Source organism: Sparus aurata, chromosome 21 (genome assembly GCF_900880675.1).
Source record: "Sparus aurata chromosome 21, fSpaAur1.1, whole genome shotgun sequence".
NCBI lineage: Eukaryota > Metazoa > Chordata > Actinopteri > Spariformes > Sparidae > Sparus > Sparus aurata.
This window is the reverse complement of record NC_044207.1, coordinates 24,363,332-24,383,587: the sequence shown is the minus strand read 5'-3', so window position 1 is coordinate 24,383,587 and position 20,256 is coordinate 24,363,332. Positions and strand designations below refer to the sequence as shown.

The window sequence follows — 20,256 nt, the reverse complement described above, 5'->3', positions numbered from 1 at the left end:
GACATCGTGTCCAGCGGTTAAACTTTATTTGCAGGCTCTGGAATATTTTAGTGAGCGTATAGGAAAAGTTTTCATATCATATCACCAGAGTAACCACTAAATGCTGCTTACTGTAGCTGCTGTAAGCTAGTTACTTCAGTTAACTTAGCCAGCCGTCATTTCACAGCAACTTTAATGTTTTAATGTTGTAATCTTACATTCTTACCTTTAGGTTTCTACAAAAACCACCAGACACAGATCATTCAATCTTTGGAATGCCCTTATACATGTGTGGAATGTCAATTGATCAATTATCAAACATTTCAATTAACAGCAATAGCACCTTATTAAAAATAATTACAGAAAAAAAGATACAGTGATAGCAACATTATACAAAAATACAAAAATCGGTGCTCGGATAAAAGTGAATGAATCACAAAGCTGCATTTTTTGCCACCAAATATATTCTATCTATAACCCTGAGAGGTAATCAGAACTGTAATCAAACATGTCTTGAAAGGGTTAAAAGTTACAACTACAGGTGACGTGAGGTTCTTCATCGGTCTCTGAGGCAGACGTGACACTGACTGGCCCTGCTGCGCTGTTCGTCGACTGCCTTGATGGTGCCAGGTCTTGGGGTGATAAACTGTTCTGTCGGACTAATGGTGGTCAGCCAAAAGCTGTAGAGGTTGGCAAAGTAGTGACAGGAACCACGTGCGCCCTGGCACTCTATGATTGGGTGAGTGCGGAAATCCTTGAGGCAACTTCCAGTAGAAGTCAGAGACTGGCCGCCGCCCTCATCACCTGCCCCTGTGTGCTGAAGGAAATAAAAGACAGCAAGCGCAAATTCAGTAAGTCGACGGCGTTTTCCTTTCATGAACACGACCTTTTAATCACACTCACCGAGAGGAAAGAGTACCCTGTCCACAGACTCCTCCAGCCAAGTGGGCATGCAGGGACCTCGTGACCCTGGCTGTGTAATGCCACCGCGGGCGCGACTGCCTCGCACACCGCACAGCGGCTGATGTGGGATCTAATCTCTTGGCCGAAGAGCGGCATCATTGGTATAGGAGCGGTGGTGGAGAGCCAATAGGATTTGTCGTTGCGACTGGAGAAGTGGCAGGCGGCTTTGTTGCAGTACGAGAAAGGCATGGTGGAGAAAACAGGGAGGCACGAGCCGGCCTGGCCTAAAAGAAATACAGAGTAAAAGAAAAAAGGGAAGGTTTTTCTCATTTACAATATAAACTTGTGGACTGATGGGAGAAATATCATCATTTTGCAGACCCTTACCCAGGTCTTGAGTGTGAGCCTTCTCCTGTCCCTCCAAGTAGACCAGACTGTAGCCCACCCAAAGCTGAGTGCTGCCATCAGGGCACAGTGGCACCTGAACTGACTGGCTGTGGATAACCAGGAGGTAGCCTGACCTCAACACCGCCCTAGAACCTGGCTGACCTGGATCACCGGGTGTACCTGGGATACCTGGAGGACAAAGGGGTTGTAGGAATAATATCTGTGGATTTATCCCGGCCTGTTTAAATAAACTCTAAACATCTCAACTGGCAGTTTCTTTGATTTCTTTCATTTTGGCCATTCTGAGTACAAGGAGTGAAAGGTTACGTGACTGTGTCTAAGCACTCACCTTGAGGTCCGACAAATCCTCTTTGGCCAATATCTCCTGGGTCTCCAACTGGACCATTAAGACCAGGAGGACCCGTCAAGCCGGGGGGGCCCACTGATCCTCGAGGGCCCTTCTCACCTGGAACATACAGATATAAACAAGGGCAAATAACACAGGCAACACTGATTTATTCAGAGACAGACCACAGAGTGTAAACATTCACATAAATTTCTTGCCTTTTCGCCCTGGAGTCCCAGGTGGGCCCACATCGCCAATGAATCCTGCAGGTCCTGAGGAACCAGGTGGTCCTGGGAGTCCCCGAGGCGCCGGCCCTGGAGGTCCATTAATGGAATCACCACCAGCACCTTTTACACCTAGAAGAAGCATAATACATAGATTGCCTTGTGCAGCAGTTATATATACCACAACATTTCATTAGTGTAGAATGAATGTGAATGAAATCTAACCTAATTAAAATGAAACCAAAAATGTAACACCTGGTGCATGTGTGTGTGAGATATTTTCTCACACACACACCAGAGAACTGCTGCCTCGAACTGTCATAAATCTCCGGGCCTATCTCTTAGCTATGATGACGCTTACCTCTGTCTCCAGCTGGGCCAGTTACTCCCTTGCGACCCCAAGGCCCAGGGGCACCTTGCTGACCTTTGGATCCTGGATAACCCCTTGGACCAGCAGGACCCCGCTCACCTGTCAAAATGCCACAATATTTAGATCAGATTTAAACAGACGAAAACAATGTCAAAACTGCAGCAGTCTTGCGCTGTCTTACCTTTTGGTCCTGTGGAACCTAAATGGTCCGGAGATCCAGGAGGTCCTGGGAGGCCCTTTACTCCCTTATGACCTGGTAACCCAGGAAGGCCAATTTGGCCGGGGTCTCCTTTGTAGAATAAAGTGCTGCCTGGAGGGCCCGGATTCCCAGGAAGACCTAAAAACCCAACTTGAACTCTCAGTTGTGGATCGATACCCGCTGTTAAACAACAATGACGAATAGCACACATAGAGAAACAGATGAAAAAAAACAGAAACACACTCACCAGGGGGTCCTGGAGGCCCCTCGTAACCAACATCTCCGCAGGGCCCTGGCGTACGCGCTTGACAATCTTTGCCTGGGTAACCAGGTTCACCTGGAAAACCGGGAGTACCTGAGGGAAGAAATACAGAAAATTTGAATACTCTATCTCAGAGTATGGAACAGCAACCACCGTAAAGAGACAGTAACTCAGACTTAAGTTGACAGATGAAGTAGATGCACTATTGATAATAACAGATATGATACCTGTGTTACCAGGTTGGCCCCTCTGGCCTTTCGGCCCAGGAAAGGTGACACCTGGAGGCCCTTGGTGGCCCATGTAACCTTTGACTCCAGGAGAACCGTCTGGTCCTCGGGGGCCTGGGATACCAGTGCCTTGAAATTAAAAATGAGTACATCTAAGTGACAAAGTTAAATTTCCTAACATGTTATGGTCTGTCGTATAGCTAATAAATTAAATGTAAATATGTTTGGGTTTTTTTTGTTTTTTTACTTTAGCCGTTTTTTAAGTGGTTTAAAGCCCCTGTCCAGACTTTTCATTTAGTGTTGATTTTGGCGGCCCCGCTGGACGAAAGCGGTAGTGTTTTGCTGGAATGAAGACTGCATTTCCCATGAGCTCTAGCGCCCACTGTCGTGAAGACGTTTGTCTGGCCGACGCGTGTAGATTTGTTTTGGAAACGTCGGAAAGAAGACGGGACTTGCTTTGAAAACTTTTTTTTTTTTTTTTTTAACAGCTATCTGCAGCGTGCATATGGACAAGGTAAATGTGTCTATTTGTATTTCTACTTAATATAATAAGCCGCCGGTGAAACAAAGTAATGCTGCTGTTGCGCTGCAATTTCCCAGCTATATATTATTACCCATGGTGCTACAGAGCTAGCGTTACAGCAAAGTCACAGTGATTGTGATGGATGTTTTGTTCTAAGTAAGAAACTGAATCATTTATAATGACAGAGGATATTACCGATGCATTGTTGCAGGTCGGCTGGGCTGAAGCATACACACAGCTGAAATGGATGCGTGATCTAAGACGTTTGTTGTCGTTTTCACGAGTGTAGTATCTAAAGCTAATCTAGTGGTAACGTTAGCCAGCTTTGTTGTAACAACATAAATTCATGTATTGCTGTAAACTACGTCCCACATTACATTTCATAAATGAAATAAAATTTACAAACCTGTCTAGGAGGAATCGGGCGAATTCTGGATCCGACCCTCCCTTCAAGCCCCGCAACTCTCTCCATCTCTGGAAGGAATCACCAATGTTTATCCGTGTTTTAGCCCTAGCTCGACCGGATTCCCTCTTGGCCTTTCGTTGGTCTTCGGTTCGAATTCTTTTTCTTTTCTTTGTCTCATTATCAGCCATGACAAAAGTTTTAGCTCGGTTAGCACTGGCTAGCGTAGCAACAAAACAGATATGCTGACTGTCGTCAGTTCCGGTCTGACTGCCGTAAATCGTTTCGTCAGTGGTCCGACCCACCCGACCAATGCCTTTCAGAGGTATAGAATTAGACTACTTAGAAAAAGCGTATCTTGACGCTGATGGGCTCATTTGCTGTTGTAGGTAACAGAGACACATCAGCAGAAACCAGAGACTTTTGCATATCCAGTTAAAAACTCCGTACAGGGGCTTTAAAGGTACAGGTACAAAAATTCAATACCAACAGACACACAAACAAAATACGCGACAGTTAAACAAGATTTTTATCTTCTTACCACTTGCTCCTTTTATTCCTTTTGGACCTCTCAGCCCATCCAGTCCATCCAGACCTCGTGGTCCTGGGAGCCCTTAGCATAAAAACACAATACAGCATAAGTTTATTCTTGTTGGGTGTCTTCAGCATTTAAAAGCAATTGGATTAGGCTTAATTGGATTAAAGGGGACTTTCAGGCCTTGGTGGAGGTAAGCGGTCTACTGAGTGCCATTCTAGTTATGGCATCTTTTCCATTCTCTTCTCCACGTCCAATAAGATTCTACTTACAATATAATAAAACAGCCTTCATGATTTATTTGTCCACATCTCATCACTTGCATTTCTGACTTTCTATCGGCAGCAACTGCTTAGAACTCACTTAACACTGACTTCAATTCAAGTGATAGCCAAAACATGCCAATATGAATGACGCAATAGACACTTACATTGCCTATACTGCACCCTGCCTATACAATGGTGGGAGAAGCATTACATTAGTACCTTGAGGTCCATTTAGTCCGGGTGGGCCTGGTGGTCCAAGACCGCCATGATCACCTGGAACACCTGGAACGCCTGGATAACCTGTTGGGCCATGAGGCCCAGGACGGCCTGTAAAGACACACAGATATAATAGCTCAAACCAACACTGGATCTAAATGTAAAGATGGTGGAAAACTGGAGCTGGTTTATTATCACTTAATGACACTTTAAATGAAGGTTGTTATTCCTCTCCTGAATTTGACCATAAATCAGCAATCCTAAGTTTAAAAGTGAATATCAACACTGTTCCTTCATTTATCCATTTCTAAAATAATTGCTACTATATACGACTTCTTTCGTTCACTGGACATCACCTGGTCCTCCTTGTCTCCCTGGTTCCCCAGGAATGCCTCGTTGTCCAGGCTGTCCTGACCTTCCTGGGGGTCCTGGCTCACCTGGATCTCCTGGACTGCCTCTGGGCGCTCGAGGGAATTGTTATGTTGATATACATTTATTTCCAGTTAAACATCTACTGACATAAATAATAGAGTATACATAGACATGGCTTTTTATTAGTCTCTTGACATCATTTGAAATAATCAGGTTTCTGTTGAGTGCTGCATTTTCTTAACTCACCACTTGGTCCATCCTCCCCTGGCAGTCCTTTGGGTCCAGGCGGACCAGGTCGTCCATGAAACGCTCCGGGGTCCCCTAGAAACAGATTTTAACAGGTTTTACGAGATTCAGTCCGACTGAATGACACAGGAAATCATTTTCTTATTCACGGAAATTCTAATCCTATAAATTGTAATGATTCAACCTGTTTGTAAATTCACTTCCTGATGTGAACTTTAATCTATCTTTGGAATTTGAAATGCTACCTCAGAATCAGTCACAACAGAAGAACTCTCTCAATCTTTTGTCTCACCCTTGGGTCCTGGAAGTCCTGGAAAACCTGGAATGCCTGGATTCCCTATACGTCCTGGATCACCCTTTAATAGACACCAACATATTCAAACTGTTTAACATTATTTCTCTAAATGACGTATATCATATACAGTAAAGCTCTCTGATATACAGGATACACTATATTCAAGGGCAGACAATGACTAGCTTCATTGTACCGGATCTCCAACATGTCCAACATATCCCCTTGGACCAGGGAAACCTTTGATTCCAGGATACCCTGGAGGTCCTGGCAATCCTTCCCTGCCTGGAACTCCAGGGGTGCCTTTATACCCTGGCAGACCAGGCAGTCCATCACGCCCTGAATCACCTAGCACTCCCCTTGGGCCCCTTGAGCCTGTAAGTGACGAAACAAAATAAAAAGGAAGTATTTGTACGCTGTTTTACCACAATCTAGAATATGTCTCTGTAGTAAAGTGACGGGGAATTAATTAATATATCTACAACTTATAAAAAAGATTAAAGAAGTTAAGTGACAGCTTCATTGCCTTCAAATCCTGGTTGCCCTGTTTGTCCTTTCCCTCCTAAAAGTCCTGATGGGCCTTTGGTCACGTTCACAAGCGTCGATGGTCCTGGAAATCCAGGTGGACCATGTATACCTGAATGGATGATAGTTAAGATTAAATATTTGCCAATCTGATTCATACATTACACCAAATGTATAATGCAATAACATAAAGAAAAGATCAAATATGCTGGGTTGATCTTTGCCTTCATCATTCATCCTTTTCTGGTGTAGCCTGTTCTACAGCTGTATACAGGCTGTCTGCCTTAGAACTATTGTAGACACTTTAACTTCTTGATGCTATATTTCTGGTTTAACTTATGTATGTTGCTTTGCTAGCCACACATTTGAGTCTGAAAAAAAAGTTTAGGCAAAGCACTTGACAGAATACAGCATTATATACATGGTATGCAAGACTTACCTTTACTTCCAGGCTGTCCTGGATATCCTGGGAAACCTGGGTTACCATCTAAGCCTCTCTCTCCCTGTTTACCTCTTGGTCCCGGAGGTCCAGGACGACCTGGTAAACCTGAGGCCCCAGCCCTGCCAGAGTACCCCCTTTCACCTAGATGAATTGAAAGGGAGGTTTAATTTTAATCCGGAGAAACTATAAGTATGAAGCAATGCCTGAGCAGTACATTCGGTAGGTGACAGTGCTCTGGCTTGGACTATGATGCTGGTGGTGGTAGGAGATGTTGGGATCACTGTCAGGGTCTGGAAATAGCGTGTAAAGGGATGCAGGTACAGCTGATCGCGTTAATAAAAGCATGTTAACCATCTCAGGTGTGCAAGTTAGACAGGAGATGCACTTAACTGACTGGATAGTGTAAACAAGCACTGTTCAGATTCTTAATATAAACATGATGCAAACACTTCTTGGTTTCACCTTTTTGTCCCGGCCAGCCGTTTATACCAGGATCTCCTGGTGAGCCTGTGGTGCCTCTTGCTCCAGCTGGACCTGGCAAACCGGGAGGGCCAGGGAAACCTTGTGAACCCCTCAGTCCACGACCAGGCAGACCTATATCTCCCTTTAAACCCTTTGGACCGTAATAGCCTGTTTGAGATTATAAAATTAACTGACAGAAATACTGCATATTCATGGATGGTTAGATGGTGGCTTCACAACAAAACATTTGTGGATTAACTAAATTACTAGGTAAATTTGTTAGGACATTCAGGAAGACAACAAGACATTATACATTTTGCTTGCTGCCATTTGCTCACCTGGTATTCCCCTCAGTCCAGGGTTTCCTGGCGGTCCAGGAGGTCCTGGAGGTCCATACAGGTCACATATAGTGCAGGGTTGGCCCGGGGGACCAGTGTCTCCAGGGTCACCAATGACTCCTGGCCGTCCTTTATAACCTGGTTGTCCTTGATGGCCTTGTACGCATGTAGTTCAGAGGCATATTTAGACAACCAATTCCAGTAAAGATTTAGTCACTGTGCATTATATTTGAGTTCACCTAAAATACCTAAAAATTAATGTAACTGACCTGGAGAACCGGGGCTCCCGCGAATGCCACGAGGTCCTTTGGGCCCCGGAGCCCCAGGGAGGCCAGGTGGGCCAGGAGGACCTTGCCTGGCAGAGAAGACATCCCCGGGGGCACCCTTTCTACCTGGGTGTCCTGGTGACCCAGGAGGGCCTGGAGGGCCATCCTCACTGAGTCCACTGGGACCAGGGTTACCTGGATCCCCATTTAAACCTCGAGGTCCTTTTGCAAATGAAAGAGACCTTTAAGTGCACAAACAACCCTCCTAATTGTATAATTAATTCATTTAACAGAATTTTTTTTCTTCAGTGTGGATGTTTGATGATCCAAAAGCCACAATAAATAAAACATTTTAAAAATATGTGCATCATTTTCATATAACAACATTTCAAACACTCAATGCACCTGGAGGTCCAATCCCTCCAAAGTCGCTGTCGTCTCCTTTCAGGCCTTTAGGACCTGGGTGTCCCACAGGTCCTGGGCGACCGTCTATCCCTGGATCACCTGGAATCCCTACAGGGGGAAAAGAAGGCTCATAAACCATGACATCATACCGTAATATGTAAGGGGGGCAATACAACAAACTTATCCTAACCCCTTTAAACAGAGAACCAATCGGTGGAGTAGAAGGAGAGCCAAAAATGCTGTGATGAGAGCTAAAGAGATGTCGTGAGATATGATTTTTTGAAAGGCTTACCTGGTGTGCCTGGCTCTCCCTTAGGACCAGGTAATCCAATTTCTTGTTCATGACAGCAAATCTCGATTTCACCTGGTGACATAGATACTTATGTTTTTCAGCCCTATGCTCTAAGTGGGAAGAGGTGTATAAACATCAAGAGAGAATCCCTCTATGTAACCCAGTCTCTGACCTGGAGGGCCCGGTCGTCCGGGAACTCCTGGTTGGCCAGGAAACCCTGGATTTCCTTTAGGTCCAACTGGCCCCTTCAAGCCTGGAAAAGCAGGACCTGGAGGGCCTAGAAGCCCTGGAAACCCTTTAGGTCCGGCAGCACCAGGATAACCTTTGGGACCACGTATTCCTACATATCCAGCACCCTGCGAAAATTTGATACCATGATTCCGAACAGAAAACAGCGTGTGGCCAAGTGGAACGTTTTGACGGAATGACTAAGCGGGTATAATTAAAAGAATAATCATGCCATTTGCTCCTTAAATCATTTTTATAAAACTTAAAATGTGCACACTCACCGGTGGTCCAGGGTCTCCTTCAGGGCCAGGGAGGCCATCCAGCCCTGGACTACCTGTTACTCCAGGAGGACCAGAGTGTCCAGGGAATCCTTGGTCACCCTTGGCACCTTCACCAACATGTACAAAATATAGACATAGGGCTCAACCCTTGGTATAGGCATGTAAAAACAGAGATCATTGTTGTCTTTATTGATAAAAGTACAAACTTACAAACAGACAAATCCATCTTTTTACTAAATAAAGCTATTGTTTCACTCAACACTGACTGTTTAGAATATAGTGCACCCAATCTAATATCTCCCATTTAAGCACTTACGGCTGTGTTCAGTGAAGTTTTGGCTTCAGCAGTTACTCACCTTTAACACCAGCTATAAAAGAGTCACCTTTTTGACCCTTTCGTCCTTTAAAACCAGGCATTCCTTGAAAGCCCTGCAAGAAAACACAAATTTGGCTATGACAAATAATAGAATTTTCAGAGAATTTCATCTAATTATATAGTCGGGGTCCTGCCGTCCTTACTGGTGGTCCACTTGGACCTTCATATCCTTGCTGTCCTGGGTCTCCCTTTAGGCCTTGAGCTCCAGGTAACCCTGGGGGTCCTGTATGCCCAGGTGGACCTGGGGGCCCTGTCCTTCCACCACCAGACCTACACTCACATTCCCCCGGGCAACCTGTGAGAGACACAGATGTCAATACCGTATGACAACAATTACCATGTTCCCTCGAATAAAAAATATGAGTCAAATAAAAGCCAGTTCTCAAATAATGGCCGGGAATAAACTTCGGTTGGCTGTCATATCATCTGAATACTAACGAAGCATAATGTTTATTTCCATTGCTTTGATCTAATAAATGGAACAATATAATCACGCTATTAACACTTGTTACTCTAGATTGCTCATGTAAAGTGTTACTGTCCTCCCAACTGTCATATACTGTTACTGCAAGAATATAACTGCAGGTGCATGTGTGTTAATGTCACTGCCAAACTGTGTTTTGTAATAACTGAAAGCACGAATTGACTGGGCACTAGCTGCAATTCAAGTGTTATATGGAAAGCCATGTTTTGGAATTAACTAATGTATACAAACATTCACAAGTCACCTTTGATTCCTTTGGGCCCTTTGTGTCCATCAGATCCTCTGGGCCCTGGCTCACCAGTGTCTCCTGGATAACCAGGCTCACAGTGGAAATCTGTAGATCAACCAGCCACAAACATCAGTCAACACCAAAAGTTAAAAACTTTCGTACCTTTAATGGCAAAATGAGCATTGAAATAAGTGAAATGATTTAATCAGAAGTAACTGCCAACTCACCTCCACATCCTGATCCGATCACATCAAGTATGCCACATTCAACACACACAGACACACACATACACGGACGAAAGGTAAGTCCACATGCAAATGAACATTTGCAAAAAACACATGACAAGCAAGCAAGAGTTACATTTGTGACGATCACATATATGAAAATCTTTTGTGTTTAATATGAAGTGAGAACTGACATACCTGGACGACCTGGGGGTCCTTGGAGACCTTTAGGTCCAATGTGTCCTTTGGGTCCTTTTGGTCCCGGAAACGGACTGAATTCATAGTCACCATACCCTCCTGGCTCTCCCTTGTAGCCCTTGGGACCAGGTGGCCCTGGTGGACCAGGCCGACCCGGCTCCTCTAGGAAAGGGTGCGGGACAACACAAAACTTCAAATAAGGTTGGACCAAAAACAAACAGTCTTTAACTGTAAAAACAGGGATAGGACCTTTGATATAAAACAGAGAGAGACCTTAATATTTTGGATCAAGGGAATCCTACATCAAGAGATGTAGTCAAGAGTTTGATTCATGGAACTGCAACAGCCCCACATCAGTCATTAAGAGACAAGAGAGAAAAGTGGGCATAGGTTGTAGGAGAGGGGTTAGCATTGCACAAAACTCCTAGAGGTAATGAGCCTGCCTGTGACACGGTTATGCCTGGAGCAAACAGGGTTTTTTTGTTTGTTTGTTTTTTTTTTTTTTTCCTGTGCCTTAATTTGAAATGAAGTCTGCTTGTTGTTGCAATAATGAACTACTGAGGAGGACTATGATTGGCTATAGGAGTGATGGAAGACAAACCAAGCTAATAGATCAAATCCTGCCAAAAAAGAGAGTGATATTGTTGCAGCTGTAAGTGTTTGTGCTTTTTGTCCCTTCTCCCCTCCTGTCATCTCAGGCTCGGCCCTGATAGCTCAGTGAGGCACACCTGGCATGGGAGAGGAAGTACAGCCTCAGAAGACAGAGGCTTCTGGAGTGGGGACTGGGATTTTATTCTGTTGTCTTGTCTTGGTTGTTGATTATTCTTTATGTAAATAAATCAAATAAAATTTGGTTATTTTTTAATAAACAAAACCGACCTCTTGAGGCTAAGTTCACCCCATATGCCCACCTAAGGGTGGGGCAGATCAGATATATTCAGTGATATAAAGTCAGAGACCAGAGACAAAGATTAGACTCTGACCTGATGTTATCAATCCTGGTGCGCCAGGCGGTCCATGCATGCCCATGAGCCCAGGGTCACCTGGGACTCCAGGCGTTCCAGGAAACCCACGGTCACCTTTAGCACCTAAAAAATACAGATATAAAACAGTGAAAAAGTTAGCTTAACTACTCTCTTACAGTAATTGAGTTTGTTTACTAACTGAGCAGGAGAGTTTAAGAATGATTTAGTATCAGACTATTTATTTCACATGACATTCAGTGTATTTAGCCATGGTTTGGTTAAAATATGATTGCTGAGAACATGCAAAGAAATAGTCTCAGTTTAAGTTTATTTTTATCTTGTAAAACATGTTTAAAAATGGCTCCAGCTCGCCAGAGTGCTGCAAGCCGAAGTCCACAATAAAGAACAACATAAATCACAAAGAATCACACATAAACTGTCGAGAAGTGGATTATGCTGTGGGAGTGGTTTGAAAAATTTCTACATTGCGATGCTTTTCTTAAATCTTTGGTGACATAATTAAAGTTGTCCACAGTCACCTTTATCCCTTTAGTGGAGGAGTGTTGGATGCACTAAAGGCAGACGTACATGTTAGCACTACTGACTGCCAGTGACAATAACGAGAACATTGCTCTGCCAACATAATGTTACAGAAATGTTTTCATTATCATATTCTAAATTACATTTTTTTAATGTATGATAGAGCTCAACCAGTTACTAAAGTGTTTCTCCTGCAGTCTCACCTCTGACACCACCTCCATTAAGATATTCCACAGGACCGGGGGGACCTGGATCTCCTTCGTAACCCTGTCGGATGCAAAGACAGAGAGGATATCTGTGGTCATAAAAATAAAATGCTGCTGATGAACATACAATTCAATGTGAGAAGCGTGATCAGGAGCCCTCGTCTTGTCCAGTAAATGTGACAATGCCACTGAGCAGCCACTAGAGGGCAGTAGGCGAGGAAAGAAAGGAAAGAAATCTTATCCTCACTTTTTCTCTATTATATTGGAAGTGCAGCTCTAAGTCTAAGTCACAAAGATGCCAGCGAGCATTCAACCTGCTGGAGAATATAGATCTATTATCATCAGAAATGAGTCCTTTCAGCTTTCCTTCCAGTAGGCTTTCAATGTAAGCTTACATTGTCCTTTTTTACCGAAAATTAACTTATCTTAGTATCTGACATCGTTTTGTTTAAACTGTCATGCTGATGTTTATGCTCACCTTTGGTCCAGTTATTCCAATGAGACCTGGAAGTCCTTTCTCTCCACGGAGACCCTGAAAATACATCAGTGCGTTTAACATAAAGGTGTAGTAACGTCAAGGACAGCTGAATCATATCACAGGCGTACCTCTGCTCCTGGCGTTCCATCTCTACCAGGAAATCCTGAGAGACCCTAGAAATGGAAACACTTGGATTGGACACTATGGAAACATGCGTCCGTACGCGTTTGTCAGCATGACGCAGTCTGATTTAAGTCACCTACTCGATTTCCAGGAAAACCAAGGATTCCTTGCTCTCCTTTGATAACATGACTGTAGTCTCCTCTGCCACCCTGATGAGGAAGAAAATGCAAATCAGACACACTTCTGTTACTCACAGACATACCTGTATTCTAACAGACAGGATGTGCACTCTTACATTTATGCCCTTCGGTCCACACGGTCCAGGAGGGCCTTGCTCCCCCTGAGAAACAAAACAGAAAACGATGAAAAGTTCCAGCAAAGTTAAGACATGAATCAAGTTGGATTTGTCGATGTAGTAGTTCAACATTTGCACTTTTCCTTCACCTTGAGACCTTTGGGCGGGAGAAATTCTGGAGGGAATTCTATGACTTCTTCTGGTCCTTGTGGGCCAGGTTGTCCTTGCTCACCCTAGGTAACAGGAACAGGGTGTAAAAAAGGGTGAAGACGTTTGCAGGGGTTGTAACACACACACCCAAACAGTTTTATCTCGACATGGACAGCACAAAAACCTCAGTGCAAGGCGGCCAAAGACAAATATGGTTTCTTACATCGTCGCCTCTATCGCCTGCCAGTGATCCTCCAGGGTCGCCCTACGGAACAACCACACGTTTAGTACGGTCTTGTGTGGATGTGTGTGTGACTGCATGCAGATGGTTTTTACAGCATGAACTGGTAAAGATTGTATGGCAGGTAACTCACAGATGGTCCTCTTCTACCGTCAGGTCCGGCCGGGCCCTGAATAGAATCACAGATATGTATTTTGACGTAGATTGAACTGCATTTCTTGTGATTAGAACAGGAAGATCTGTGGTGTAATAGACTGCCACACACTGCATGTGCAGTAATATACAGTCTTAATTAGAACCTATATAAAAAACCTATATTAATACATTTCTCTTTCATATAAACTTTTTTTTTACCTCGTATCCAGGAGGTCCAGGAAGGCCAGGGAAGCCTCGAGTCCCAATGCCTCCCTTTTTTCCCTGATTTAAAAAGAAATCCCACAGTGTTATAGAGACCACGAGCAGAGAGAGTAAGGTCTAATGCATTTAATTCATGATTCATTCATCAGCAGAATATACAGATTCACTGTCAGCATAAGAAGAGAAAACATACGGGTCGACCACGCTCTCCCTCTCTGCCGCGCTCCCCCTGTACAATGAAATGAAACAATGATGAGACTTGAAGCTGAGCGGAAACTGTAAATGGTAAATAATTACGAAGCCGCTCAGACAGAAATGGGTTTTAACATTGACGCAGCCCAATCCATTATCATCTGAGCTTCTCCAGACTCGAGGAAACTTACAGGAGGTCCCGCAAGTGAACCATCATTCAAAGGTTCCCCTTTCATTCCTTTAGGTCCAGTTAATCCCTGATGAGAAGAGACACATGACACACGTTTTTAATAATAGCTTATGGAATGAAAAGAGCAGACACGGTATTTTGTATTCGTGCATAACTCTCACCAAACATCGATCCACTGGAAAGAAACGTGTTCATTAAGAATGGTTATGAAGTGAGAATATTTATTTGATTGAATATTTCTACAACATCTGCGTATTGTATCAGCAGGTCACCGAAGTTAAAGATTTTAAAAAGTTTTTTGCTGGTTGGAGACAGGACACAAACTCAGTCCAGCCACCACCTGAACCTCCAGAACCTCCCTTATCTCTGCGCTATTTAAATGTCACACCGCGTCCTTCATCGCCACTGAATGCCGGCATAGGTCATAAATTGTGTGCTGCAGAACCCCCACATTTTGTAGTAAGGCTAGACAAGGACATCAGAAGGTCACACTCCTGACTGAATAACGGCCAAGAGAAATGTCAGGACAGGAGTTATACTCACCCGCGGCCCATTGAGACCATCCCAGCCTGGAATACCAGGGGCACCCGGTCGACCTCTTGTCCCATTGCAGCCATCTAATCCTGGCGGACCGCGCTCACCGCCTGCTCCAGGGTGGCCCTGAATATCATAGTACCGTAATGGTGATGATGTATAATTGGAGAGTGGAAAAAAATCCTAATTATGACCTCTCTGACTTAAATTATCCTTCGAGGCATTCATAGCTTCAGGGCTTATATTGCATCTGTAATATTTTATAATTATATAGGGGTAAAGATGAACAACTTGGGCTTTTAATCAAACATAAACACTCCTGTAAAGAAGAGGCAGCTGCATTGGGCATCGAAGCAAACACATGCCACGATGTGTCCACTAGAGGGCATACCAGACACATGCCTCAAATCCCTGCACCATAGACTGTCTTAATCTCAAATGAGTGAGCTATGCGGATAGGTGGGAATGACATCTTAACTGTCAAAACAACAAAACAAAAAAAAAAAAGGTGAGAAGATATTACTTTTGGGAGCTCGTAGAGAAATACGTGTGTGGTCAACTCCACATGTTAGCTGTACAAGGTTTGAAAAGCTGGTGCAATCTCCACAGAGGGTTATTCGCCTCTCGGGGATAATTCGATAATTTAGCCGTGTGTCATTTACTGGTTTGTTCATGCACTTTACAACATGGGTTTACTTACTGCCAAACCTTCATGGCCAAGGAAACCAGGAACACCAGTCTTACCCTGAAATGTAAGAATGATTGACACTTTGTCAGTCACGACAGCTTGATTTGCATGACTCCCACGCCACACCTGTCTTTTTTCACAGCCAACGGATTGTTTTGAACGAAACAGTGCAAAAGTGTCGACTTGTTGTGATTATTAGCTGCACTCGCATGCAATATTATCCCTTCTTTCTCTTTGTTTCTGTCTTACAACATGCACATAAACATGCACACTAACACGGCTTCCTTTGGGCCCCTCTGGGCCGTGTGGTCCCTCTGCTCCCCTCCTGCCTTTCTCTCCGGGTCGCCCTTCCTGTCCCCTTGGTCCCATTGGTCCACGGGAGCCTTGCTGGCCCGGCTTCCCTGGAGCGCCCTACAAAGAGAGAAGTCGTTTATATTACACCTTGAATAAGGCTGTTGCTGTGAGGGACACTTTTAGGAAGAAACATCAAAGTAGGTTTGTAGGTTTGTTCATATCAGCAACCAAGGAATTTAAATTTGCAGTCGCTTTAGGTTATTTTTACATTTTTTACTTTAGTCACTGTTTTTTAATTGAAAAAAGGCTGTTAGGTACAAAACCTGGCCAATCGGGATATCTAACAATTTCTGGTTTCTGAATTAACAATTGTTTTATGCCACAGGAAACCTAAATAGAAATAATGGAGAGAATGCAATACAAATAAACATTTCCGAAGCTTAAAATCTTTCTAAAACACTCAAAATCTTTCTAATTAAATGATAACAAAGAGAGAGATCATACCCGTGCACCTTTGGCAGGAAGACACTGACATACGGAGCAGTCCCTCCCTTGGCACGGGCCATCATCCCCCCCCTGAAAAGACAGATACAGACAAACCACAGGCCTTTAAATGCTGAGAGTGATCATTACTGTATTCGAGAGAAAGATGGAGACTGGATGCAGAGCGGATGACAGTCCGGGGTCAGAGGGCATCAGCAGGCACATCAGATAAAGTTGGAGTTTTGAGAAGTAGCGATGAGAATGGAAACATTTCCCTGTGGAGACTGGGCAGCTCTGATTAGAAAGATTTAAACAAATCAGTGTTCTCACATAGACTCGGGTAAATAATGAGCGCTGTGACCTTGATGAGGAGGATGACTCACACCTCTTCATCGTTCCCATTATGCACTAACAACCTGCTGAAAAACTATTCTGTGAAATTCACACGTCCAGATGCCAAGTATTCACACATCTGTGTGCACTTGTGTGTGTGTGTGTGTGTGTGTGTGCGCGCGCTGTAGGGAGTTTAACAGTGCAGAGACGTCTGTGTCCCCAAACATGTAGTAAATGTTTCCTCAAAGCTTGCTAAATATTTGGAAGAGTTTATGCTGCCAAAATTGATTTCTAGCGCACATCTGCTTGGCCAACTTTCTCTTTTGGTCCAAACATTCACGGCTATCTTTCGCAGCGGTCCTCAAAACGTGTAACAGTTGGCCGTGTCTTGGACAGACCACGGAGACTCAGCCAAAGTGGGAACACTGGCAGGTCTCCAGTGATACGCAATGTTACTGTAGCAGCTATACAACAAGCTTAAGCTGGATTCCCTGCTTGAAAAAACAGCATAGACCAGCATATGTTGTGTTTTGGTGCTGGTCTATGCTGGTTTTTCCAGCAAGGTTCTAGCTTCAGTTCAGCTTTACCAGAAGGGATTTTGGCGAGTCCACGATAATGTTCAATATCATTAATATCATTTTGACAGTGTACACATGTCTGTGCAGTGTCATCGTTACCTTGTAGCTAACGGCTAACACTCACAGTGAGTGTGAGCAACAAAGCTCTTATCTGAGAATATGAAAATTGAAAGCAAATCATTATATATCAAAAGATGGAAAGCATTCACAACATCTGACAGACAGGTAGGCATAGAAGACAAAGATAAACATGTGCTAGCATCGGAAGCAATGAACACTAGCTAGATAGCTAAATTGTAACTTTAGCTAGGTTTAGTTAATGTAGCCCCATAATGTGTGACAGAGGCTAACGGCTATAACATTAGTAATATTAGTAATATCTGCAAATGTTGCTGCATTTTGAATTATCTGCTTTTTTTTTTGCTTTTTTCTATTCTATTCTATCTATTCTATTTCTAGAAAACTGAATTAAATCTATCGGGCCTACTCTTCTGCAACATTCATAGGATGACTTAACAGTCTAGATAACAGGAAATGTCTGCTGTGTTTTTACAAGAAGTCCCTGAGTTTTGGAGGAATGCGATGTATATGTGATGTTTATTCTCAGCAGCGTGAGACCATCATATATACAAGTCGAAAGTTTGGTTGGACGCAGCTTTAATTCATCCCTCGTTGGGCCGGCTGGAGCAGATTCCAGCTGATAATGGGTCACCAGTTCATCACAGGGCTGACACACAGAGACAAACAACCACTTTTTAACGATGGCTATTAACCAATCTTTCAAATGTGGGAGGAAGTCGGTGCACCTGCAAGGAAAACTAGACACATGTGGAGACCATGACAACTCCACCAATTTCTTTGAAGCCCTAAATGTTTTTTTTTTCTTGTAGGTTTTTAGACTTAAAAGTCCCCGTCGATACATTTGATGTGTATTTGATAAGGACTTGAAAAAGGAAGTCTTACTGCATTTAGCTGCTGCACCAAGATGGCCAGGATGACGATAAACCTGTGAATGTAACAATGACAATGAATTAACTGTAGTTTCCATTACGACCCAGCTAATGAAAACCTTCACACAAACCATAAATGGCCGTTATATAAAGCGCATGACGAGAACTGAGTGTGCAAGTGCAAGCGAACACACTCCCAGTCTCATTACTCTGGTTTTGATGGGGACAAGTTACAACACTGGCAGAATGTGATGCAATCATTTTATTCATGAACATTCAGTCTGAAACAGAACAAAAAAAAAAAAAGGCAATTCAGCTTATGATAGTCGCTCTCTTTGAAATTTCCACTCTCCTCAGAGATGGAAAAGCAACGAGAACGCTGTCCACCTCATCAGACTGCAGGCGACACCACGGCCATGTTGCCTGTGTGTGTGTGTCTCTCAGTGTTGTGGAGGTCAGTTTTTATACAATCCACTTATTTGGAATGTAAGTATGCAGATGTGTTGAGCGTCTGAGTAAACAGGCGTGAAGTGTGTTTACCTTCAGTTAAATACAATTAAAGTTGGGGAAGTGAATTCTAGGAACGCTAACGAGACATACCCCATGCATGTTTACACCTGCTTAATTTATGTCATGTACCAGGGTGCAGCGACATGTAGGACATATTCTCCGGATGAAAGTATTTTCAAAGAGAAAAAAGGCTTTTGACAAAATGTTATTTTAGTGACAAACGCAGCGTGTCTTTCTGCCCCAAATCTGATAAAAGTCTAATGACAAATCTTGATACATATTTTAATGTAGGGATGTATGAGGATACTGTGCATACAGGTTCCACTAATATGAAGACATGCTCATTATATGGACATGAGGACTCCACATCTGTCTTTCGGATGATCTCTGTGCATTGTACATATTCGTCATACTGTAATCCAGTGTTGTACCCAAAAGTCATATATTAGTATAAGTGAAGATACTGTGCTAAAATATTACTTTGGTACAAGTGAAAGTCACTCTTTGTTTCAGTAAAACAATCTTATATTTAAACTACTTATGTATGAAAGTGTTTTTTTTCTGGCAGCAAATGTAGTGGAAGGAGTTAACAGTACAATGTTTGTCTCCACAAGGCAGTGAAGCAGAAGTACAAAGTAGCAGAAAATGTAAAATACTCAACTGAAGTACGAATACTCCCAAAAGTGCAGCACTTGAGTAAATGTACTTAGTTACATTCCATCACTGCTTTATTACGTTGACTTTTTTCACATTCCTTTGTCAACACTGTGCACATCTCATCCTCTTTGTCTCAAATGTCCTTCAGATGATTAACAGTTTACACACATACTGTTTTGTATTTAGAATTCTTGTAGTTGTTTTTTTATGTATGTTATGTTATGTTATGATGAAACCGACTGGACAATAAACCTGATTTTGATTTCGTCATGAGATCTGGGTGCTGCCTCCGACCAAAACCACACGCATGTTGAATTTTGACCAAAGATTCTTGTCATGAATTGTAAAACTAGAAAAGCAGCTGAATTGCATAGATGAATAAAATGATATGCATGTCATCCTGCTGCTATTACTTGGTATTGTTGATTAATATCGTTGCAGTGGGACTCACCCGAGGGGACACAGAGTCACAGCAGTTCCTGAGGATCCCATCTCTCACCTCATCAGTCGGTGTAACAGGTGAGCGTTGGACTCAGTGCGGCACCCTGTGGTCAGTGAAAGGATAACATGAAACGCCGGAGACACCTGTGAACTATGGGCCGGTTCATAGCCTGTGACATTAAAGAAAAACTCTCCTTTGAGATCAAATGTAGTACATGCAGTAATGATAAAAAACAAATTAAGATATGCTAACGATAACAAAATGTCGATGCTATCTTCCCACTCAGACATACAATTATGCACCCCCTGTACTCTACAGGCAACAGTCCATCATTTACATGCAACCCTTTTTCAAAACTCACCCAATTTCAGAAGCTCAGATTAATCTTCATGAACACTTCGGTGCATCCTGAGCCGGATAATCTCAGAAAGGGAGACAAACTCCTGCCTCCGGATCAGTAAAAACCAAACAGAGCAGCTGCCACCGTTTGTAAGTGTTGGGAATGAGATGAGGAGGAGAGGGAGGATGATAAGGGTCGACCACATGGGTG

At 43.3% G+C, this 20,256-nt stretch overlaps 1 protein-coding gene across 1 annotated transcript; it reads right to left on the bottom strand.

Moving 5' to 3' along the window:
• Positions 1-163: 163 nt before the first annotated feature.
• On the bottom strand, positions 164-20,193 carry LOC115571968 (collagen alpha-4(IV) chain-like). The gene is made up of 48 exons (XM_030401677.1): positions 20,068-20,193; positions 19,716-19,809; positions 18,111-18,153; positions 16,258-16,329; positions 15,736-15,870; positions 15,472-15,516; positions 14,781-14,897; positions 14,239-14,304; positions 14,049-14,084; positions 13,853-13,915; positions 13,632-13,667; positions 13,481-13,522; positions 13,257-13,340; positions 13,108-13,152; positions 12,953-13,021; positions 12,818-12,862; positions 12,690-12,743; positions 12,209-12,272; positions 11,484-11,588; positions 10,501-10,662; positions 10,306-10,314; positions 10,094-10,183; positions 9,509-9,660; positions 9,346-9,418; positions 8,990-9,096; positions 8,653-8,836; positions 8,481-8,552; positions 8,189-8,296; positions 7,787-8,005; positions 7,518-7,673; positions 7,180-7,347; positions 6,715-6,858; positions 6,277-6,387; positions 5,947-6,125; positions 5,751-5,814; positions 5,459-5,533; positions 5,197-5,304; positions 4,844-4,951; positions 4,365-4,436; positions 2,898-3,026; positions 2,656-2,763; positions 2,391-2,546; positions 2,201-2,308; positions 1,834-1,971; positions 1,619-1,735; positions 1,270-1,458; positions 883-1,166; positions 164-796 (listed from the first exon to the last, which is right to left on the bottom strand). Exons 2-48 carry the CDS (start codon positions 19,754-19,756, stop codon positions 536-538), a joined length of 5,013 nt encoding a protein of 1,670 aa, XP_030257537.1. The 5' UTR covers positions 19,757-19,809; positions 20,068-20,193; the 3' UTR covers positions 164-535.
• Between the last annotated feature and the right edge of the window lie 63 nt (positions 20,194-20,256).